Source organism: Delphinapterus leucas, chromosome X (genome assembly GCF_059928025.1).
Source record: "Delphinapterus leucas isolate spDelLeu-1000000601 "Yukka" chromosome X, BTC_Dleu_Yukka2, whole genome shotgun sequence".
NCBI lineage: Eukaryota > Metazoa > Chordata > Mammalia > Artiodactyla > Monodontidae > Delphinapterus > Delphinapterus leucas.
Genome location: NC_143150.1, coordinates 98,995,306 through 99,020,310, shown reverse-complemented (window position 1 = coordinate 99,020,310; position 25,005 = coordinate 98,995,306). Strand labels below are relative to the sequence as shown.

The 25,005-nt window shown below is 41.5% G+C and overlaps 1 protein-coding gene across 1 annotated transcript in view; it reads right to left on the bottom strand.

Moving 5' to 3' along the window:
* The window catches only part of SRPX (sushi repeat containing protein X-linked), a 99,994-nt gene that overhangs the window by 49,993 nt on the left and 24,996 nt on the right, over positions 1-25,005 (bottom strand). The window contains exon 2 of the mRNA XM_022565608.2: positions 5,695-5,754. Within this exon, the coding sequence (XP_022421316.1) occupies positions 5,695-5,754 (60 nt within the window). The remainder of the gene's footprint in view (positions 1-5,694; positions 5,755-25,005) is intronic.

Genomic DNA, 25,005 nt, shown 5'->3' with positions numbered 1-25,005 from the left:
GCCATCCATACAGAGTGGCGGGGGAGTCAATAATTGGTTAATTTAGATTTTTTTCCAAGTCTGTATCATATTCACTGTAAAAGCATTTAATACGATCCTAATCGATGTGAACGAAGCAACAATTTGCGGGGTTTCGCCACAGGATATAATTTGGGCTTAACGTCACAGAACAATTTCTCCCCATTGGGAAGCTACCTCCTTTTTCAGATGCCCCCAGTTAAGCCCCATTTAGGTAAGAGATGACACCCTTCTCCAGTGGCAAAGTTCCAGGGGGTTTTGATTTTGGTCTCGTGGTTGCCCAGAGCACAGCTTAGGGTGACACTATCAAAGCAGAACCTCTCCCCTGGGCCTTTGGAAGGTGTCGCTGAGGGCCATAAAATTAGTAGGGCAAGACTAGCTCCTCGAAAGCTCCCACAGTGGCCACCGTGCAGTCAATGAGGACCAGAGACTGGCTCCCTCAAGCCTGTCAGGCTCTCCACGCCTTGAACAGGAACCCCCTCCCTAGGGCTGCCAGCTTCTCCCTCCACCCCAGCACCTGAGCTGACGGTGAGTGAAGCTCGTGCGCCATCATGTGGCCAAGAAGGAGGAAATCCCCTGTTTGACTTTGCCAGGGATTCTCTTCTGATGATGTGTTTCTGGCTGCTTCTCAGCCATGAAAACCAACAGTTCTGTCCAGGTCTCGTGCATGGACTGGTTTTTTTGTTTGTTTGTTTGTTTTTTACTTATGTGCTTTGACATCTCCTTTGCCTAATATTTTCATCATATAATGTTTTGCAGACAGCTTCAAGTGGGTGCTACCGTCGGGACTCAAGCAGTATTTCCTGGACTTTCTGGGGGGAAGTGATGCCCCACGCTTAGCCTACAGCTGATTAAGTTTGATCTCTTGGATGCAGTCTTGCAAGAGCTTACTCTAGGCCTCCAGGCCTTCCTTGAACAAAGTTTCCTTCCTCTTGGGTTTATACATCTAGTCTGTATATGCTAACATTTTTAAATGAGAAAAAATCTGGACCCTGAAGTAAAGTACAAAACAGTATACATATCTCCATTATTTTCCTCTAAGTATAAAAGAATTTTTAAAATTTATTTATTTTTGGCTGCGTTGGGTCTTCGTTGCTATACGCGGGCTTTCTCTAGTTGTGGCAAGCGGGGGCTACTCTTCGTTGCGGTGCGCGGGCTTCTCATTGCGGTGGTTTCTCTTGTTGCGGAGCATGGGCTCTAGGCGCACGGGCTTCAGTAGTTGTGGCTCACGGGCTCTAGAGCACAGGCTCAGTAGTTGTGGCGCACGGGTTTAGTTGCTCCGGGCATGTGGGATCTTCCCGGACCAGGGCTCGAACCTGTGTCCCCTGCATTGGCAGGTGGATTCTTAACCACTGCGCCACCAGGGAAGTCCTATAAAAGAATTATTGAACTAATTTTAAATGTTTCAGTTCTTTCTTTGGTGATGGCTCCAGGTAAGCCATGAAGCTAAGAGATTTCAAGATCACAGTTTGGGGTATGTTTGCTTAGCACTGCCAAGTTGTGGATATTTCTTCTATAATCAAAAGTCCTTAAGATAAATTCTGGAAAAATCCATACATGCCTACCATTCAAATTAAACTAACATTTGGAACCTACTGGCTTCTATGACTACTAGAAGTGAGGTATATTTCTCTCCCCCTCTCTCTTTCTGCCTGTCTTTTCCAACTGTAGTAGGAAAGACCACCCACAAGGAAACTCCAAAATGCACTTGGTGTTTTCAAGCTCAAAGAAGCACTTTTTTTTTTTTTTTTTTTTTTTTTTTTGCGGTACGAGGGCCTCTCACCACTGGGGCCTCCCCCGCTGTGGAGCACAGGCCCCGGACGCACAGGCTCAGCGGCCATGGCTCACGGGCCCAGCCGCTCCTCGGCATGTGGGATCTTCCCGGACTGGGGCACGAACCCGCGTCCCCTGCATCGGCAGGCGGACTCTCAACCACTGCGCCACCAGGGAAGCCCTCACGGTGTTAAATCTTAAAAGTCATCTGTCGCCTGACCTCTTTGTCTTTGTCCTTTCCCCCACCCCTTCCTCCTAACTTCTCCACTGCCTCACTTCCTCTTAGTTTCCCTGTCTGCCCTATTCCCCTGCTGGACTGCAAGGCTTCTGTGCTTCCCCAGCTCTAGCCTCTTCTTCTCTTGCCAACTGGTCCCCTTCACTACCCTTTTGTCACCATCTCACAGGCCAAACTGTGAAATCCTTGATTGAGAACTGGGCTCCAGAGAGAGAAAATGAAATCCCCATTGGAGAGGGCAGAAGGGTGATGAGGTGAGAATGAATACGGGAGACCCAGAGGGAGACAATGAAAACAGTGAGCTAGTGGAGTATGGTGGGTACTGGGCAGAGTCAAGAGGCCTGGGCAGATATTATCTATCATCTCCTAGTAACCTGGACAATTCAAAAAAATTTTCAGGGACCCACATTCATAGTCTATACAAGAGAGGAATGGATGAGATTATTTTCAAAGTCCCATCTACAATGGTTATTTTTATTCTGATTAAATTTTATATTTATATCGGTGCTAAAATGTCAAAATAAAAAAGGTCCCATCTAGCTTTGAAGTTGTATGATTCAAATTCTTATTCCTCTCTGATCTCCTACCCCTCTCACACCCATGCCTCCTACTTCCTTAATCCTTCTGACTGATAACTTTGGGTAGTCTCTTGTAAACCTTTCAGCTAAAGGCAAATCCTCTTTACATTCTGGGTCCTGATCACAATTCCACAGAGGTACAAACTGGAAGAGCGTCCAATTCTCTACTTGTTTTTCGCTCAAATGTTGAAAACACTCACATCCTCCAGCTTCTGGACTTTGGCGTGAGTTTAGGAGGGGCACGATTTTATTTTTTCATTTTTAAATTTATTTATTTATTTTTGGCTGCGTTGGGTCTTCGTTGGGGTGTGCAGGCTTCTCAGTGTGGTGGCTTCTCTTGTTGCGGAGCATGGGCTCTAGGTGCGCGGGCTTCAGTAGTTGTGGCACACGGGATCAGCAGTTGTGGCTTGCGGGCTCTAGAGCACAGGCTCAGTAGTTGTGGTGCACGGGCTTAGCTGTTCTGTGGCATGTGGGATCTTCCTGGACCAGGGCTCGAACCTGTGTCCCCAGCATTGGCAGGCGGATTCTTAACCACTGTGCCACCAGGGAAGCCCGAGGGGCACGATTTTAGAGTAAACTAATATGAGGCGGCAGACCTGCAATTCTTAGCACACACACATTATGGTTGTCTTTTCCACAAATGTGCCCAGGACAAATATTTAAGGCAGCAGGTCCATTAGAGAATGACCTGCATATACATATATTACAAATTCGCATTATTTCAGTACAACCATGCAATTAGCAGATTTTTTTTACTCAGCTATTTTGAGTCTTCAAATCCTTCCAGCAGAGCTGCCTACGCATCCAAGAGCTGTGCTGTTGTCAACATATGGGGGGAAAAAATCTTGTTTTTATTTATTCGCAAAAGGAATTTCTTTTGGATTACTTTCCAAGACAAACCTTTGGAAGATATTTTGACATTTTAACAGCCCTGCAGTGATAATAATTAAAAATTCAGTGAGTGACTTGAATTTGAAGTGCATGCAAATAGCATGAGTTAAAAGTGAATTAGCGAAACATTTAACATAGAGGTTTCGAGAAAGGAAGCGCTTATGCTGCTTCAATTAAGACAGGGTTTATTTAGGGAGACATCTAAATCGATTATTCAGGAAAACTTTTTCATCTCCCTGGGCCATTGTGGAGCTCCTGGGGTAAGCAGTGTCATGTAGCAGACCAAGGAGCTACTAGTGAACTCTGAATGTTGAGCTAAAACATCTGGATTTCAGACTCAAACATACCGTTTGCTAGCTGTGTGAGTTTGCGCAAGTCACCTCCCCTCTCTAATCTGCGGTTCCTTCATCTGTAAATAATAACAACATATCTCTACGCTCCTTCCTCCTTCCCTCAATTAGTGTGAAGACAGGATGGCATTCCAAGTAAAAGAATCAAAAGCAGTGCTTGCCACATTAAATGTCGGTTACACTTCACTTTCTTTTTTCTTTGATAAATTTTATAAATTATCAATTTAATTCAAAAAAAACATTTACTGAGTATGTGCCAGACACTGTATAGGGGCCTAAGGATCTAGAACTAATCTCCCAATGGACAATGGTTTGCCTCTAAGTTTTAAAACTAAAAAAAAATGACAATGAAAACAATTTCCTAAGAAGTATTTATCCTTAAACATTCCAGGTAAACTCTAGGCCAGGCACATATTTTCCTACATCTGGTTTACCTTCCACACTTGCAGTGCTGCGAAGCGAGGATGAACATTGAGAACAGTAATCTGAGGGCGCTATATAACCCCCCTTGGACATGTGAAGGGTCACACGTGCACGCGTGTGTTTTAGGAAGATTTTTCAATAAGGGACTCGAAAAAAAAAGATTTTTCAGAACTCTCAATTAAGAAGTGTTAGGTATGTATACGTATAGCTGATTCACTTTGTTATAAAGCAGAAACTAACATGCCGTTGTAAAGCAATTATACTCCAAGAAAGATGTTAAAAAAAAAAAGTGTTAGGAATCAGAATACCACCTTACCCCAAACATCTAATTAACAAGTTTGTGCTTTGCTGGATTGGTTAATTCCTGAGGCAGTAATGTAGGAGCTGTGGATAGGAATGAGTATCTGTATTCACAGGTCATAAGCAAACGTGGAACATGGTGGGAAACACCTGGACATAGACACCAGTCATTATATTAGCAAGGTTGTTCACTTGTGTGGAAAACAACTGAAGGACTCTCTCCAACCAAAGGCTGACCAGTACTACCCTGATTCTCTTATAACTCAGACATACCACAACAGAGCAGGGGAGTGTCCTCCTGCCAGAACGCAGATACATTTCCTGGGCAAAATGCCACAATAGAACTTTATTAATCAATTGTCTTCAAATTATTTCTCAACTGTAAAAGGAACTGAATTCAGAGAGAAATAATCTAAATTTACCCTCACTTTTCTCAGGGCTCCCAAAGCTTCAGAGAAACGACTCACCATTAGAAAATATTTATGGACATACTTACCTGAGCCTGCATAGAAGGTTCTTGTTTAGGCTTTTTATACCTGCTGGAGGGGGTGGATTGCTGGAAATGTGTAGAGATGGAGTTCTTTATCATTAAAGTTTCATTGGGCAACACACTTTACTCATCATTTCAGGAGCCAAGCCAGACTCAGAAAGAGCACAATGAAATGAGCTTATGAAAATCAAGTTTTCTCGTTCCTCATTCATCTCAGTACATTATCAGCACTGGGTCCAGATCTGACCTTGCATGGTTTACTCTGGACGATTCTGGCTGTAATGTATGAATCAGGCAGAACTCATGGCTTGATTTTCACTTTCATCAGCTAGAGCTTGGCTTTGCAGAAGTAAGGACAGTAAAGAAACTGATGAGAATAAAATGACCACTGGGGTGCTGAAGGACAGCACTTCAGAGATTTCCAAATGCTTTTTGTTTTCTTTCATTTGTTTTTCTGTATTTTCTTTCAAGTGGGAGCGTATGCATATTAATTTTAAAACATTTTGTTTTCTCGACAGGTAATTAGAACTTAAAATGTGTTGTCTGGTCACTTTATCATAGTCTGCTCTGCAGGGCAAAAAGGAAAGTCCTCCTGGCATCAGCAGGTCTTCGTTAGCACATAAGCAAAGCATTCACCTTTATATCTAGCGTGTGAATACGCGACTTCATCGTCTTCTAGTGGTGAGTCTCCAGATCCTACAATAAAAAAGAACAGAAACTGCAGCAAGAAAAGCCACATGATACGGACGAATATTTTTGAAGCACTGCTTTGGCACAGTCCATGCAAGAGGGGCTATTAGAACGCACAGCCAAGAGTAAAAGCTTTTGTGGCCATTCATGAAGGGACAGGGGACCTCTCAGAGTGAACCTGGCTGGGCTGGGATTACCAGAGCCAATCAAGATGAGCCTCAAATGGTTTTGGAATTACCACACGCCAACTGAAATTCTCGACTCGGAATTGAAAGAAAGTCAACTTCACTCTGAGAAGAGGCCGATGGATATGAATCTCATGCCAGAGGAGACGCAGTAAAATGTGTTTAACTCAGATACGGCCCAGACTTTCTCCAGCAATCAAAGAAAACCTGGTAGAAGCGGGTGTTTATGTTACCTGAGAATCAGTCCATTGTATGAAATGAACTTGGGTGGAGGTTAAGGAGGAAAATCAAATGTCTTATCTTAATGACAAAGAAATATAAAGCTGTCTTGGTATGTCTGTAGGAAATGAGTGTTGAAACTGACGATATGGATGTTTATTCAAAACCTCTCACTGAGGCATGGCTAAAGTCAAATTTCGTGATGAGTCTTGCTACCCTTGAAAACACCAGCCTCATAGAGAAAGTCTGTGCTTAATTTCAAAATTTAAACTCATTTGGGAGTTGGAACTGACTCATTTTTAACCTGTTAAATATTGAATTCCAGTAAATGGTAGATACTTAATCTTTAAAGCAGTACCAGGCCCCAAACTTCAAAGCGATAATCTTACATTTAGAGATCTTTCCTCCTAGCCTTCCTAGTCTGATCACTGACTGTTGAGTTAACACCATCTTGATCACACATTTACCAGCAGGGACCGCAACCATCACAGATAAGAACATTCTCTTTTATGAGGTTATTGCAAGTCCTCACATGCCAAAGCCTTGTTACACATCTAAGAGGATTGCTACACAAACAAGTTCAGGGCTGACTGTCAGAAACTGGATTTCTATACTCTGAGTTCTGAGTTTTCTCCATTTGCCTTCACCAGGCACGTCAGGAATAAACTACATGCATTGTTAAACCACAGATTCAAGACCACAAGCTCAACTCTGGTGTCATTTGAAGAGTGGTAAATGTTTGCCTAAAGAGAGGAACCCTCCTGGTTACACCATGAGACAAGTCTTTATAATGAGTCAAAAGGAGATATAAAGATGGTTCGCATCACCACCCCCAAGGTAGCAGCGTCCCTGGCAGAGTAAAGCAGCTCTTGTGTTCATTTGTTTCTTTTTCTTTTTTTTTTTAACTATTGCTCCATCTTGTTTTGGCTTGCTCAGTTCTTTGTTTTTTTTATTTTTGGCTGTGTTGGGTCTTTGTTGCTGCACGTGGGTTTCTCTACTTGAGGCGAGCGGGAGCTACTCTTTGTTGTGGTGCGTGGGCTTCTCACTGCGGTGGCTTCTCTTGTTGCGGAGCATGGGCTCTAGGCGTGCGGGCTTCAGTAGCTGTGGCACATGGGCTCAGTAGTTGTGGCTCACGGGCTCTAGAGCACAGGCTCAGTAGTTGTGGAGCACGGGCTTAGTTGCTCTGCGGCAGGTGGGACCTTCCCGGACCAGGGCTCGAACCCGTGTCCCCTGCATTGGCAGGCGGATTCTCAACCACTGTGCCACCAGGGAAGCCCTCAGTTGCTTCTTTGGAAAGCCCACTGAAACCCCAAACCAGGCATTCTCACTACTGCCTTTACTTAAATTAGAGCCTGCAAGGCAGACAGTTCAGATGATCTCAAGAGTTTACCTTGATTAGCAACTTGATTAGTAGCACACTTATATTGGTCCATCCACCTCCACTTAGATCACAACCACTCATTATCTCTCTCTGCCTATCTTGAACTGTGATGACTCTAAGTCAGAAATTCCCCTTTGCCAATGATTGCTCCAGGGGTAGGCATGAAACCCAGTATTGGCCAGTGACAAGGAAAAATATGTCTGCTTTGGGGAAACAGGGCTTATGGAAAAGACTTTCCCCCTGATAAAAGAGAAAAGTGCACAAGAAAACTCTTTTGCCCTCTTTTCTCCCTTCCTGCTTTGGAAGATATGGTGTAAGGATAAATGCCTGAAGCTACAGCAGCCATTTTGCAACCATGAGGTAAGATGTCTCAGGACAAAAGGTTTTTGGCTGAGGATGGTAGAGTGGAACTATTAAAAGAACCTGGGGTCTGTGATGACTTTATTGGGCTACTAAATCAACCCTAGACATCCTACCTCCATACTTCTTGCTAGGTCAATAATAAATGTCCTTTCAATTTAAGCCATTGTGAATAGCATTGTCACTTGCAGCTTAATGCATTCAAACTGATTCACAAATGAACAGGAAATTTACTGCCTATTATTGATAGGAGATAAGAGAATACAAAATAAACGGATATTAGCTACCCCTTCCCCCAGGATCCCAGTTTATATTCAGCCTAAACTCATATATCAACTTCTATAAAAAATGATGACTAGTCTACAAAATGGACATCATGAAGGATACAATAAGATCAAAGACCACTGACTAACTTATGTTCAGCAGACTGTACGTATTAAAGCTCACTAAAGCAGCAAAGGAAATTCACACATATTAGAGAAAGATTTTCCACAGGGTTAAAATAGAAAGAAAGGAATAAAAAGAGAGAGAGAAGTTGGCAGGGAAGGAGAGAGGGAGGTTTCCTAACAAACTCTTCTTTATTTACAAAAGGCCGTCCCTTTAGAATTCTGGTTAATTGAGGTTTTATCATGAAAACCATTAATCAGTCCTCATGTGGTTCAGATTACCACTCTTTGGAAAGAATGCTTCAGTGCTTCTTCTACACAAATACAAATTCTACATTGGCTCAGAAATCAGAAACTCAGTGCCATGTAGGATTCTGTCCCTCAGCCATACCTGGAGCCAATTCCATTTATAATTCCGCTCTCCTTGCAGAAACTTCATCTAAATCAACAGATTTGCAAAGAAATAGTCACTCCTTTTTTTCCAAAGTTCAAAGAAGGGTCTTTCTGGTCCATTGAATCCCACCCTTTCATCCATTATGTCCAGGTAGTTAACACCATTGAGGCAACCAACACACTCTTAAGAAATATCTATTAAATGTATTAGAATTACACCAGGAATTTAGATTTAGAAGGCTAGACTGCTCTTTTCATCACCCTAAAAGTTTTTTCATTGTGACGGTGGTGGGTAGAGGGAGCATTTGAAACTAATGGAAGATGTAGCCAATTTGCTAAACTACATTCCTGTATTGACTGTGATACATGATGCAAGTTGACAGATTTGCTGGTTCTGTGTTAAAGTTTTAGCTCAAAGGGTTGGGTTTATTTTTTAATTATTTTGAAGATAGCTATACATTCTTAACTTTTGTCAGAAATTTTTGTTTTTCCCCCTCATCATCCTTATTCTAATAATAATTTTATTACTATCAGGAGTCATCATATTTAATAGTAAACTGCATCATCAATTTTATACTGAAAGTCAATGGGAAAATCAAACTCATTTCGCAGTAAAGATTCTTAACTTGAGTCCCTGGCCTCCTAGAGGAACAATGGAAGCACTTTGGGGGAGTCCATGAACCCCTTGCAATTGGACATGCTTTTTGGTACATGAATATACTTTCCTGGGGAAAAACTTGCTAACTTTTAGTAGATTTTAATAAGGGTCTGTGATCCAAAAAATTATTAAGAATCATGGTTTTACAGCGTTCTTTATTATGAAGCATGTTAGAGTATCTACTAAAGAAGTATGCAGTATCTCCTTGATATTTGAAACTTTTTAGTATGGGAGAGGAGAGACAAATATATTTAAAACAAGGATAAGTGCTTATCTTTATTAGATCTTACTGCTTTCTTCTCTAGATTATTGTTATCCAATGGAACTTTCTGCAATGATGGACATGCTCTATATCTATGCCGTACAATAGGATAGCCACTAGCCACATGTGATCATTAAGCACTTGAAATATGGCTAGTACAACTGGGGGGATACATTTTTTATTTCATTGAACTTTAATTAATTTAAATTTTTACAGCCATGTGGCTAGTGGTTACCATACTAGACAGCATAGGTCTAGACTTAATTTAAAAATATATATTTTGTGGAGATAAATCATGTCTCTAAATTGCTCAATGGTGAGAACCATGTCTAATTTGCCTTGTATACCTAGCATATGATTCAGAATTGGTAGCTGACAAATGTTGGAAGAAAAGAGAAAAATCTGCCTCATGTTTCTTATGACACATAAATCATGTGTCATTATGCTCGTATGTCTGGAATGGTTTTATCCCACTCAGTATAGCTTCAGGATATAAATTTGAACGGTGACAATACTGGAGATTTGGACGTTTAGGAAAAGGTATTTTGGGCACTTCCCTGGCGGCACAGTGGTTAAGAATCCGCCTGCCAATGCAGGGGACACGGGTTCGATCCCTGGTCCGGGAAGATCCCACATGCTGCGGAGCAACTAAGCCCGCAAGCCACAACTACTGAGCCTGCGTGCCACAACTACTGAAGTCCACGTGCCTAGAACCTGTGCTCCGCAACAAGAGAAACCACCGCAATGAGAAGGCCACGCACTGCAATGAAGAGTAGCCCCAGCTCAGCTGGCCGCAACTAGAGAAAGCCTGCACGCAGCAATGAAGACCCAACACAGCCAAAAATAAATAAATTAAAATAAATAAATTTTAAGAAAAAGGAAAAGGTATTTTGCACTGTTGGAAGACACAGGGTATTCATTTACGGGAACCAGATGATTTAGTGCTAGCAAATGATTTGCCAAAGGGGCTACACTGCAGCTGTAGTAAAGTCAAAAGGACATTTGAATGGCTTCTGAACAAAGATCAAATCCAGGGCACTGCCAGGAAAACACAGCCAAGGATATGACTGTCAAATCCTTTGTTAAGTCAAGGTGGTGCTTCAGAGTACTTTCAGTCATACAAGAGTCCCTTTAGAGAGTAAAGGTGTGTCTCCCAGATCCTCTCAAAGAAACAACAGAGAAGAGTTTATGTCTGTGAGATTTGTGGATGTGGCTTCTGTCTAATGGACAGAATGTCTAATGGACAGGAGACCCACAAAGTGCTTAATGAGGTATATATTCAGAAATATTACCAACATGACTGAGGGGGACAGAGACATTATAGAGTGAGGAGAGCCCTTTGAAATCCCAGAATTCTACTGTCAGGAAACAGGCTCATAGAGCTGCTTAGCTGTAAATAGGTGTTACCCTTCCTGGAAAAGGAAAGATTGCTTAGAGGGTGGAATCAAGAGCGTAGAGAATAGAGCAGAGAACCATAAAGAATTCCTTCCAGACTGTGAGGCCTGAAGAAAGAACTACCAAAACTTGGCCAGCTAGATTTCAGGACTTCTATGGAACAGTGACTCCTTTATGCCTCCCATTTAACCCCATTTTTAACAGGAATCTCTATAGCAGTTATATTATGGCTATTCAACCATTGTAGGTTGGGTATGTGGGGAGAAGATACCTCTTTGGTTTTACAGGTCTACAGATAGAGGAGAACTGTATTCAAGCAGTTACAGTTAAAGAAGTACATAGAAGGCGCCTCATCCCCACCTGGCCCTGATTGAGATGATGAGATTCTGGACTTCAAGCTGATGCTACAATGGGATAAGACTTTTAGGGACCTTGGGAGGGCATGAGTGTATTTTGCATGTGGGAAGGACAGGGATCACTGGGTGCCAGAGGGTAGACTGTGATATGCAGCCCCCCGTGATCCCTTTCTCCCAGAATTCATACCTTTGTATAACTCTCCCGTATTGGGATGGACTTATTGACTTTGCTTCTAATGAAAAGAATATAGCAGAAGGGATGTTATATCTCTTTGAGATATAAAAGGACTGTGGTTTCCATCTTGGACATTCTCTCACTGTCTTTCTTGGATCACGCATCCTGGGGCATGCCAACTGCCAAGTCTTGATGGAGTCCCATATGGAGAAGCACATGTGGTGAGGAACAAAAGCCTGCAAATAATCATGTGAATAAGGTTGGAAGAAGATCTACACACACACACATACACACACGTCGAGCCTTCAGATTAAACCTCAGGCCAAGGCAACAACTTGATTGCAACCTCATGAGAAACCCTGAGCCAGCTAAGCCATGACCAGATTGTAATGTACACAAATTCTGATATAAGAAGCAGTATTTGTTTTAAAAACAAAAAAGGGGGTGTGGGTGGAAGTACAACCCTGCAGGATTTATGTGGCTGAGGACCTTACGGTGCTAGATTTTACCTGAGACTGTATCCTTCCTTGGGTCTTTTTCCCTTCCCCTCTTCACTGACATCTTTTCCCTGAGAGCAGTCCCCCTGCAAGTCACAGACTCTGCTTCTAGGGAACCAAGGTAAGACAGCAACTGAATCTCCCTAAATCTCAAATACCCCAATTGGCCATGCCTCACAGGTTAAATGGCATAGGTATATGTTTCTAAAATACTATATTAAAATAAAGGTTAGGGCTTCCCTGGTGGCGCAGTGGTTGGGAGCCCGCCTGCCGATGCAGGGGACACGGGTTCATGCCCCGGTCCGGGAGGATCCCGCGTGCCGTGGAGCAGCTGGGCCCGTGAGCCATGGCCGCTGGGCCTGCGCGTCCAGAGCCTGTGCTCCGCAACTGGAGAGGCCACAGCGGTGGGGGGCCTGCATACCGCAAAAATAAAATAAAATAAAATAAAATAAAATAAAATAAAATAAAATAAAATAAAAATAAAAAATAAAGGTTAAATGGCATAGGTATATGTTTCTAAAATACTATATTAAAATAATTACTATTATTCTTGGTTTGTTTTACAAACTTCTCATTTGATAGTTCCTAATCACATTTTCTATTTAATTTAGTATGTATATATTTTAGGCTTCTACTACCTTGACCTGCTATGCATGTAAATGAGCTTCTGGTAAAAATATTAAAATAAGACAAACTTATATCTGGGCTAATATGTTTTTCAAGAATCTTTTAAACCATTAAGCATAGTCAGGAATCTTAGTGCCACCAAATTTTTCTCTGTGTGTTTTTAAATTCCTCTGTCTAAACCATCTTGTATGAGTTATGATTTAGGAAAAAATATATATATATACATTCAATTTAATAACCACCAGGAAAAGCCACATACTCAATCCTCTCTAGTAAAATAAACTGTTGTCAAGTTTAGTCCGTGAATTCGTATGACTGGGTGATAAAATCTGCTTTAGGAATAAGTGACTTTCAGTCTCAAGATATTACATAGTTTATCCTTTGAGGCACGAAAACCCCTGTGTTTCTCTATATGTCTTCACGTCCTAAAGATCTTTACAAAATGGGAGCCTTATTTTACTGCTGTGAAGCATTACTCCTGAGTCTCTCGCATTCTGTGGCTTTTGCTAACACTTACAAGTGTTCCAACATTTTGGGAGAGCCTGAGGAAGGGTGGACAGAGGGTAGAGTGGTAACCCTTCTCTCCTCCGTGGGTAAATTTGCAAGGGCTTCTTAGCTAGTCCTAATATACGGGGGACCATTGATTGAAGAAGCCCAGGTGTGAGTCTCACATGCCCGACTGGCAGGCAAGACTTGCTCTGTTATGTCTTGGCAAAGTTTTGAGACAGAGGAGAGATGTCCAGGAGTTGTGTATAAATGTCTGTGTTTGAAGGAGTGGAGCAGAGAAGACAATTTAGCTTTTCAAGAGCATCCGCTTCAACTCCAAGATATAGGAGCGAGTACACAGAGGGCCAGATACTGTAAATGAGACCCTCTTCCTTGGAAGCTTTACACCTCTAAATCAGGGGCAGACTAACAGATAAAAGCCCAAGGGTAAGAAAAGGGGGTGGCGGAAGTACACAGAGACGATGCCCGTCCCAAGTGGAACAAGGGGATCCAGAAAGATGGATCTAAATAAACCTTTTGCTAATCATGGGGAGTAGACTGAAGGCAATGTTTATTACCAGTATTTTTCTTGGAGGAGAACATCCACGAAAATATTCAGATGGGACAAGTTTACAGTACATCTCAGACATTCACTTCACTATACACCCTCCTCTTTTCCCCTCCCCATCACCATCCCAAAGCCCTCACATGTACCAACAATCAACTAGAGTAGCGTTTCAAACTTTTGACCCAATTTAATGTCATAACTAGTATTTTCAGAGTGAAATAGAACAGAATTGAAAATGTCAGGGCTCATTGCACATATTAAAGATAAATACTACTTTGTGCAACTTATGTTTTAATTATATAGGTGTACGTGCTGTAGGGCGTCCCCAGTTTGCATGAGACAGTCTGATTTTGTGTCTGTTGTCCCGGCATTATTATCACTAGCACTCCCTCACACTCAAAAGTGTTCTGATTGGACAATAAATACTATATTAACCCAAATAACAGGTCACAGTATATATTTCTTCCTATGGTTCTTAGTCAAAATAATTGGAAAAACAGTGATTTAGAATATTTTGAAACACCCATAGGTAATAAGAGCCTTGTCTAGTTAATTCTTTGTTTCTTCCCTCCAAAGGAAGATACCTGACTATCTGAGAAAGGCTTCTGCAGGCAGTAAGGGAAGCCTTTGCTTCGCCCTGATTTGTTCAGGACCTGGATGTTCTAGCCCATGAGACGCCAAGCAGGGACTGAGCTTCCTCAATGGCGCATGGCCATCCTCTCTGGTAGGATGCAATTGAAAGAGCCCTGGGATTAAGTTCCAGCTCCTCCACTAATTCTATGGTATTGACTGAGGAAGCCACTTTCCTTTCCTGAGCCTCAGTTTGCTCACCTGTAAAAGGGAGTGACAGTAACGGGGAGAAGAGTGCAGTACATGTTTTCAAATTATGTCCCCTCTGAACATTCCTATAGTCAACCTCTAGTTGGGATCATGGTAGTTCTCCTCCAACTGGTAATAAACCATGAGCATGGTGCATGACACCTTTACCAGATTCCTTCATTTTCATTGCCCCTTTAAGTAAGTCCTAGGGCAATCCCATGAGGGAGGTATCATTCAGGGACTAGCATGTATAGGTGGGGAGGGCAGCAACTCTTTGCAACCTTGTTCATGCTCTGATGTCAGCTCAGAGAATGAAATGAATATCAAGTACAAGGCAAACAAGGATTGAACTCTTCTGATCATAAATCCTGTGCTATTTCACAACTTCTTGTTTCTGTCTCTCTGCCTTTACACAACCCACCTGAAAAGCCCTTCCCCTCCTCTCAGCCCCTTTCCTGATTTAAAAGCTATTTCAAAGCCTAGCTCCTCTAAGTTGGTCTTTTCTAATCTTCACTTTAAAGTCTATTCACATTCACATGCTCTGTCCTATTTTTGAATTAGCACTGATCTTATATGGGTTTGGATTTTTCAGAAGTTGTTTCAGATGTGTGTAGGTTCTGTCTTCCCAGGTAGACAGAAAACTTCTCAGGGAAGTTATGTTGATAATATTTCTGAATATATAACTCATTAAGAACTTTGTGGGTCTCCTGTGAATCTCTTGGAGTTCACTCCATTAGACAAAAGCCACATCCACAAATCTCATAAACTCTTGTCTGTTGTTTGATTGAGAGGATCTGGGAGACACATCCTTGCTCTCTTAGAGCTTCAGTGAACAAAGCACCGCTCCACCCAGAGTTCCTCAAAAGGCTTCTTCCCCTCGAGGCTTTCGTCTACATACCCCTGATCTGCTGGAGCTGTTCCACCAGCATCAAAGCGAGACACCATCTCCCTGAGTGAAGGCTATACTTACAGAAACAGATACTGTATTTAAGATTCAAAAAAGCTGCCCAAATAAAGCTGCAATTGGCACATCGTTCTTGGCAGTAAACCAGTGGTATAATTTACAAAATTCTGGCACATTGTAGCAAAACTGAGAAGAACAGGATTCAGGAAAGAGAGATACTAAGAAAATAAAATAAAATTGCAGCAGTGTGCACTGAGGATAGTAGGGCAAGCGTCTAACTGCATAGCTGTAGAATGATAAAATGTAGATTAAAGGGAGAGAGACAGGCAGACAGACTGGACGGGGGTAGGGAGAGAGAGAGAAAGAAAGAGAGAAGTGAGGAAAGACACTGCCAGAAAACATCCCTTAAATAAACATCATAGGATTGTCTGTGACAGGCTGCAGCCTGTTCAGCTGAAGCCTGAGGCTTCATCCTTCTGGAACATTCTCTGGCTCCCTGACAGAGGATGGAACACCATCACCCAAGGATGAAAACCTGGACTTCACTTGAAGCCTTTCGTGCTCTGCTGTGATGAGAAGTAGAATGGTTTCTTTTCCGGGTAGTTTCTCTCTTGGATTTTGAAAGCATGATTTTCCACCCAGTGTCCTTGAACTGACAGTCACACACTGGCTACTGCCAGTTATTATTATCTTCACTGGGAGGCTCAAGCTCTGGGGAAAAAAGAAGGTGGAACTGAACTGATGGCAATTCTGGGTTTCAACATGCTAATTGGCAAGCCTTGTGTACTACCTCTTGGGAGTGGCTACACTCCAATACACAATGCATCCACTGTGTTCTTCTGAGGGAAACAGGACCCCTCCTTTTCGAGAACTGTACCATTCCCCCATGCTACCCACATGCTTCTAGCGGAGATGGCTTTTTCCTAACCCCTGACCACAGGGACAATCACGGGAATCAAGCTGGAACGATCAGATCCCTCAGAGGATTTTTCTCTGGTCGTAAAATATGGTAAAAGGAAAATACAGTGGTAAAAAGAAGCTATGATCCCTGTATATGCCAATGACAAAGGTTAAGTCTCATAGAGAATGCGAATCCGAGAGAATGAAATCATCACAGAAAAGCAGGGACAAAACAGAGATAGAGGGAGAGAAAGCGCGATCTCACAGTATTTGAGCCCTTGGTTCCATTATGCCTTGGGCCCACCAGCATACCCCTGCCCCTACAGAAAACAAAACCTCCCTTTGGCCAAAGCTGGTTCAAGATGAGTTTCTGTCACTTACCATCAAGAGGTCTGACTTAAATAGCAGGCCATCGGTTCACATTTGAATGAAATGAATGACCAAAGGATATGGTACGACCTCTGATTTGGGATACGAAATCAATCTCAGAACATAACCTCCAATTCCTTATTTCAAAACAATAGTGTAGCTCAGATTTAAAACAGCTTCGTGTGCTGTTCAACAAATTTAGTGGGATCAGCTTATTTTTTAAATTTTCATTGGAGTATAGTTGATTTATAATGTTGTGTTAGTTTCAGGTGTACAGCAAAGTGAATCAGTTACACATATACATATATCCACTCTTTTTTAGGTTCTTTTCCCACATAGGCCATTACAGAGTATTGAGTAAAGTTCCCTGTGCTATAACAGTAGGTCCTTACTAATTATCTATTTTATATATAGTAGTGTGTATGTGTCAATCCCAATCTCCCAATTTATCCCTCCCCGCCCCTTACGCCCTGGTAACCATAAGTTTGTTTTCTACATCTGCAACTCTCATTTCTCTTTTGTAGATAAGTTCATTTGTATCCTTTTTTAAAAAATTTTTTTCATTTCATTTTTGGCTGCATCACGTCTTAGCTGCGGGATCTTCGTTGCAGCATGTGGGCTCTTTCGTTGCGGCGTGCAGGCTTCTCTCTAGTTGCTGCGGGTGGGCTCCAGAGCCTATGGGCTCTGTGTTTTGTGGCACACGGGCTCTGTAGTTTGCAGCACACGGGCTTAGTAGCTGTGGCGCGCAGGCTTAGTTGCCCCGCGGCATGTGGGATCTTAGTTCCCCGACCAGGGATCAAACCCATGTCCCCTGCATTGGAAGGAGGATTCTTAACCACTGGACCACCAGGGAAGTCCCTGTATCCTTTTTTTCTTTAGACTCCATATATATGTGTTAGCATACGGTATTGGTTTTTCTCTTTCTGACTTACTTCACTCAGTATGACAATCTCTAGGTCCAACCATGTTGCTGCAAATGACATTATTTCATTCCTTTTTATGGGGGATCAGCTTTATTTTTAATAAAATACATTAGATCAGAATGAGAAAAAACAGTCACTGTATATAGTAAAGGTTTATGAAACTTCTGGCTCAGTAATATAATTATGTATATTATATATATAATATTTCATTGATTCTAAAAAAGCATTTTTTTACATTTTAATTTCTCTGAACTCACGATGACCTTTATAATCGATGGAATGGCGTAATTTAATTGGCATCACTTCTTTCTTTCTTAGTGGTATTTAAAATAACAATGCCTTTGACAACCACTGGAGTCTTAGATGTGATGACATACTGTGTGTGTGTGTTAGTGTGTGTGCGCGTGCATCTGTGTGCTCTGGACTGTGGTGTAAAATATATTTCTTACTGCTGGTAGCAATAGAAAGATTTTGAAAATAAGTGCATTACATGACTTACCTAGGGATTCCAAATTGATAATCAACTTTGATTTAATAAAGGAATTTTTTAAAAAATTGATAAAGTAATCTTTGCTAAAGTAATACATATCAACTAAGGCATTTATCCACTCTCATACTTACATAATGCCTTAACACAGGAGTCCCCAACCCCCAGGCCGCAGACAGTCGTTAGCTCAACATCACTAATAATTAGAGAAATGCAAATCAAAACTACAATAAGGTATCACCTCACACTGGTCAGAATGGCCATCATCAAAAAATCTACAAACAATAAATGCTGGAGAGGGTGTGGAGAAAAGGGAACCCTCTTGCACTGTTGGTGGGAATGTAAATAGATACAGCCACTATGGAGAACAGTATGGAGGTTCCTTAAAAAACTAAAAATAGAACTACCATATGATCCAGCAATCCCACTCCTGGGTATGTTCCCAGAGAAAACCATAATTCAAAAAGACACATGCACCCCAATGTTCATTGCAGCACTATTTACAATAGCCAGGTCATGGAAGCAACCTAAATGCCCATCGACAGATGAATGGGTAAAGAAGATGTGGTACATATATACAATGGAATATTACTCAGCCATAAAAAGGAACGAAATTGGGTCATTTGTAAAGACGTGGATAGACCTAGAGACTGTCATACAGAGTGAAGTAAGTCAGAAAGAGACAAATATCGTATATTAACGCATATATGTGGAACCTAGACAAATGGTACAGATGAACCAGTTTTCAGGGCAGAAGTAGAGACACAGATGTAGAGAACAAACGTATGGACACCAAGGAGGGAAAGCAGGGGTTGGGGGGTGGTGGTGGTGTGATGAATTGGGAGATTGGGATTGACATGTATACACTAATATGTATGAAATAGATAACTAATAAGAACCTGCTGTATAAAAGAAATAAATAAAAGAAAAAAATAAAAACTATGAAAACTAAACTTACTTATATAGAGAGACTGCCAAGACCTCCTCTTAAAGAGTTCTCAATAAATGGCGGCTATGATTGTCTTCTTAAAAAAAAAAAAAAAAAAAAAAGGAGATGTCCCAGCTCCCCTCACCATCTCCCTCCACAAAGCTGATATTCCAAATGTCTACACACTCAGTGTGAAGAATGAACTAGAAATAAATCCATCCTGTGTATCAGGGCTACAAAGATAAGTTCTTGTACATGGGCACTGAGTGGAGGAAGAAAAAACTTTCCCATGAGAATTCATAGCCACATTATTATGACTATTACATTATTACTAAAATCTCAATAATAATGGTGAAAACCACAGTGATAACCATTTCACACCAAACCAAGTTGGCAAACATTTGAAAATCTGACAAGATCAAGTGCTGATAAGGGTGTTGAGCAGTAGAAACACACATTGGTGCTTTAAACGGGTACAATCTCTTTAGTAAATCATTTGGTATTACTGAAGAAAGTCAAAGTTATATATGTACTATGATCCAGCAATTCCACTCCTAAGTATTTATCCTAGAGAAATTCCTGCACATCGCTCCAGAGAAATGAACAAGGATCGTCCCAACAGCGCTGTTTCTTATAACATAAAACTAGCAATAACCCAAATGTACATCAAGAGTAGCATCAGGGCTTCCCTGGTGGCGCAGTGGTTGAGAGTCCGCCTGCCGATGCAGGGGACGCGGGTTCGTGCCCCGGTCCAGGGGGATCCCACGTGCCGCGGAGCGGCTGGGCCCGTGGGCCATGGCCGCTGGGCCTGCGCGTCCAGAGCCTGTGCTCCGCGGCGGGAGACGCCACAACAGTGAGAGGCCCGCGTACCACACACACACACAAAAAAAAGTAGCATCAATAAACTATGGCATATTTATATAATGGGATTTCATATAGTAATGCGACTAAACAAACTATAACTACATGAACAAATCTCAAGAATCTAATATTGAGTGAAAAAAGCAAGTTACAGAAGAATACATTCAGTATGAGTCCATTTGTACAAAGGTCAAAACCGTGCAAATGTAAATAATATATTTTATAGATATAAACATATTCCAGTAATACTATAAAGAACGCCAGAGGAATGATAAACCCAAAGTTAGGATATTGGTTACTTTGAAGAGATAGGAGGGTTAGAATCCAGGAGTAGCAGAACAAGGACTTCAAGGTAACACTTATGTTTTTTGGTTTTTTAAAATTAATTAATTTGTTTGTTTGGCTGTGCCAGGTCTTAGTTGCAACACATGGGATCTTCGTTGCCGCATGTGGGATCTTTTAGTTGCAGCATGTGGACTCTTAGTTGCGGCATACAGGATCTAGTTCCCTGACCAGGGATGGAACCCGGGCCCCCCCCTGCATTGGGAGCCTAGAGTCTTAACCACTGGGCCACCAGGGAAGTCCCCTTATATTCTTTTTTGGTAATGTTCTTCTTATTTAACTGGCTGGTAAGCACAGAAGTATTTGGGTTTTTATTACTTTATCTATATTATATAAATATTCTTTTGTTCTACTCAATGTTTAATTTTTAAAACATTTTTTAAACCAGAGCAATTATAATGTCTATGATGTAAAAAGTTTGTTCTATTACATTGGCTTCTCATTTGTTTGCAATGATAAGAACTTGTTTGTCCTTGAAGTTAAGAATGACTGTTTCGGCCTCAACTAAAAGGCATGCTTTGCCAATAAAATTAGAGAACCTTAGATCTGGAAATGCCCTCGGAAGACAATCTGATGCAGAGAGCAACCTCAAGGACTGATAACGTCCCAATGAAAACTCAAAGTTCAGAGACGTAGACATCCCAGCCTAGCATCAAGAAGCTCTCAACTTTTATCTCTATGATGGTCTAAAGTTCTTCCTTAAAGTCCACTTAAAATTTTTCTTGCTTTGCTACGTATGCCAATATCCTACCATTGCCACGATCAGAGCTCAGGAGAAGCTTTCTGTGTGGGTCAGATAAACCTGGGAAAGGGGGGATGACACTATATCAGAGTGGAAAGAACGGCTCTCTTGGGGCTCAGGCAACAAAACTGGGTCAGATGGAGGCAGGGCCTAATCCATAAAGTCACCCAAGCAGACAATGGAACTTCCCATCTCTGCAATGGGAAGACGGGCCTCTGAGTCTAGACTGACCAAGGGAGGAGGACCAACAAGCACTGACCGCCACAGCCAGATGAGAAGGGATTTGAAGTCTGGGAAAGAACAAATTAAATCCAGAAACTATATTTTCCCAAACAGATTAGGAAAACTTTAAAAGACTGGTAATATCTAGTGTCAGTTAGAGTATGGGGACATAGTCTTATATATTGCTTACAGATAGACAATTGGGAACGGTCTTTCCGGAAAGCAAACTGGCAATACACGTGAAAATCCTTAAAAATACACATGTACCTTAAGGCAGCCACTTCCAGAATTCATCCTAAGGAAACAATCAGGTGAGTGTGCATAAACAAGGATGCTTGTTGTGATGGTGTTTAATACTAACAAAATGTTGAAAATACTGTACTAGTCCATTAAAAGGGGACTAGTTAAATAAATTGTGATATAGCTATTAAAAGCAATGACACAAATAGTAATTGAGATGATACTGGTCTGCAGACTAAAGCATGGGGGTGCTAATGTCTATAAGTTTGAAGTGTATTTAAAAACTAGATGTATTGAGGGAATTCCCTGGCGGTCCAGTGGTTAGGACTCGGTGCTTTCACTGCCGGGGGTACAGGTTCGATCCCTGGTCAGGGAACTAAGATCCTGCAAGCCATGAGGTGTGGCCAAAAAAAAAAAAAAAGAAAAGCAAAAAGAAAAAGACTAGATGGGTGGAGGGATAGATACATATGCAATGCAGCATGTACAGTAAAATGTTCTTTGTAGAATCTAGTTGGTACCATATGATGGTTCACCATAAAAATGCTTTCAACTTCTCAGTGTGTTTGAAATTTCTGTCAATAAATTTTGTTGACACTATTAATTGGAATGAAAAGATGTCCACCATGCATTTTAAGTTTACAAAAAGACTCCAAAATAGATGGATAAATAACATCACTTTAATTGTGTGAACGCGTATGTGGAAGAGCCTATAAACAACTATATTCAAAGTGCTTATCTTCTGGGACTTCCCTGGTGGTCCAGGGGTTAAGACTCCCCACCTCCACTGCAGGGGGTGTGGGTTCAATCCCTGGTCAGGGAGCTAAGATCCCACAGGCCAGGCGGCCAAAAAAACAAACAAAAACAAAACAAACAAACAAAAGTGGTTATCTTCACGTGGTAGATTAAAGGCGATCAGCTTTTCTTTTTGTATTTTATGCTTTTCAGTCTTTTCAGATGTTTTTCTATGGCCCAGTATTACTTTTACAATTATTTCATAAAGTTATTTCCAAAAAAAAACAATAGAGGAAAGAACTAGAGAGTATCAAGAATGGAAGGCAGGAAGGGGATTAGTTTGGGAGTGAGGCAGAGTGCAAGCAAGCCCAGAGCCCAAGTGGGTGGTCCGGACCCTCTGCTAATGCTGAGGCGCTCTCAGGACCCCAGTCCTAAACGCAGTCACGCCTCCAAGGAATCTGGCAGCTTCCCACCTCTCCTGTGATTCCCACAGCCATGTGACAGAATTGCTGAATGAGTCACGAGACCAGGGCAATATCTTGTTCATCCTGTTAGGACACAAACTGCCCAGATTCCATATATTTTCGTGCAAATGAGGAGTTTTAAAGTGATGAGAATATCAAGATGAATTTGACACTACTTGAGAAGCGGTGGAAACATGAACTGATTATCAGACTAAAACCAGATATTCTCAACTCCTGCTGCGCATGTCACCTCTACGCAGACAAACCATCACCAGACTAGGAAAAGCCACACATTAGGACGAGGGCCTTGAAACAAGAGCAGTGAGACCCCAACTGGTGCTTTACCTGAACTCAAATGTCCCGATCCAGGGAAATTACATCTCAGGGCCTGACAGAATGTAGTGGACAGACTGGAATTATCCCTCACAATCACGGAAATACTAAAGAAAACCAAAGAAGTATCAAAGACTAAGGATGGGCAATTTTCAAACAGGTAAAAATATGGAGTGTGGAAACTATAGGCATGAAAAATTTCAATTACACCCTAGGCTTTATTTTAGAACATATTACTAAACAGAAAAATAGGAAGAATTTTTTGGGGGTTTTGTTTTTGTTTTTGTATTGAAGTATAGCTGATTTACAACGTTGTGTTAGTTTCAGGTGTACAGCACAGTGGTTCAGTTATATAATATATATATGTGTGTGTGTGTGTATATATATATATATATATACACACACACACATACATATTATTTTTCTTTTTCAGATTCTTTTCCCTTATAGGTTATTACAAAAGATTGAGTGCTATACAGTAGGTCCTTGTTGTTTATCTATTTTATATACAATAGTTTGTATCTGCTAATCCCAAACTCCTAATTCACCCCTCCCCTCCCCTTTCCTCTTTGGTAACCATATGCTTGTTTTCTATGCCTGTGGGTCTATTTCTGTTTTGTAAGTAAGTACATTTGTATCTTTTTTTTTAGATTCCACATATAAATGATATCATATGATATTTGTCTTTCTCTGTCTTACTTCACTTAGTATGATAATCTCTAGGTCCATCCATCTTGCTGCAAATGGCATTATTTCCTTCTTTTTTATGGCTGAGTAATATTCCACTGTATATATGTACCACATCTTCTTTAACCACTCCTCTGTTGATGGACACTTAGGTTGCTTCCATGTCTTGGCTACTGTAAATAGTGCTGCTATGAACACTGGGGTGCATGTATCTTCTTAAATTCTTTTAAATGGTGATACTTTGGAATCAGGTTTGGTTAGCCTCATTTCCTTCGTTTACTCAAGAGAATGTCTCCTCTGATACAAGGCATCTCATTTGCATCAAGACACATACACCCTCATTTGACATCCCTGTGACTGGATGGTAATATGTTCAGTGGTTGTAAATACCCTAAAGAAATATTGATTTATAACTGTGTTTGTAAAAGCAGGGACTTTTCAGCTTTTTTGACCACAACCCACAGTAAGAAATAAATGTTATAAGTCAGTACACACATACATTCATATGACTGAAAAATAAGTTCTGCAGAGCAATGCTTAAGGTGTGATGCCCTCTTGTATTTTCTACTCTATTCCATTTAAGTTTTGCAAAAGTGCTGGCGTGACCCACTAAATGGAGTTCATAAGCCACAAATGCGTAACACTCAGGAGATGTGCTGTAGGGCTCTGTGTAGGCTACGAGGGAAAGAAGAATTAAGAAGAATAGATTTTGTGGATGAAAAATGTCACCTGCCATATCAGTAAACAAAGGATGGTGCAGCCATCAAGCCCTCAGCCACTGCAGCCGCCCCCAATGGTGCACCCTGAGGGGACTCAGGATGGAGAAAAGCAGGATGCTGGCCCTAGATAGTTAAGGTGCATATCTAAGGAATGATTTCCATGAGCCCAGACCCTTGCATCTTCCCATACATAGAAAAGCGCTAAATTCAGTAACTTGAGATGTCTTGTTTTCCTTCATTAACAGTAATGTTAATGTTGATGTTCAAACTACCTGGTTTTTGTTGCAAAACTCCTGTATATCCTTGTTGCTCCCTTACCTCTTGGGAACAGTCCCTCAGAGCGATCTAATAGGCTGTCTTCGGGGCTTAACTCCTCAAAAAAATCGGCCAAATAAAACATAATTCTCAACTTTTAGGTTGTGCATTTTTTTTCAGTCAACAGTTTGGAGAAGATACAAAGCTGCAGAGGACAGGATCTTAGTTGTGTTCCCCCCAAAGCAGGCCCTGAGACAAGGACGTGGGTAGGTCACTGGGGAGGTGATTCCAGGAAGCCTGATGCGGAAGCAGGGAAAGTGACAAAGGAGAAAAAAAGAGAAAAGTCCATGATGATGCGTTACAGAGCAGGCTGTTTCCGGGG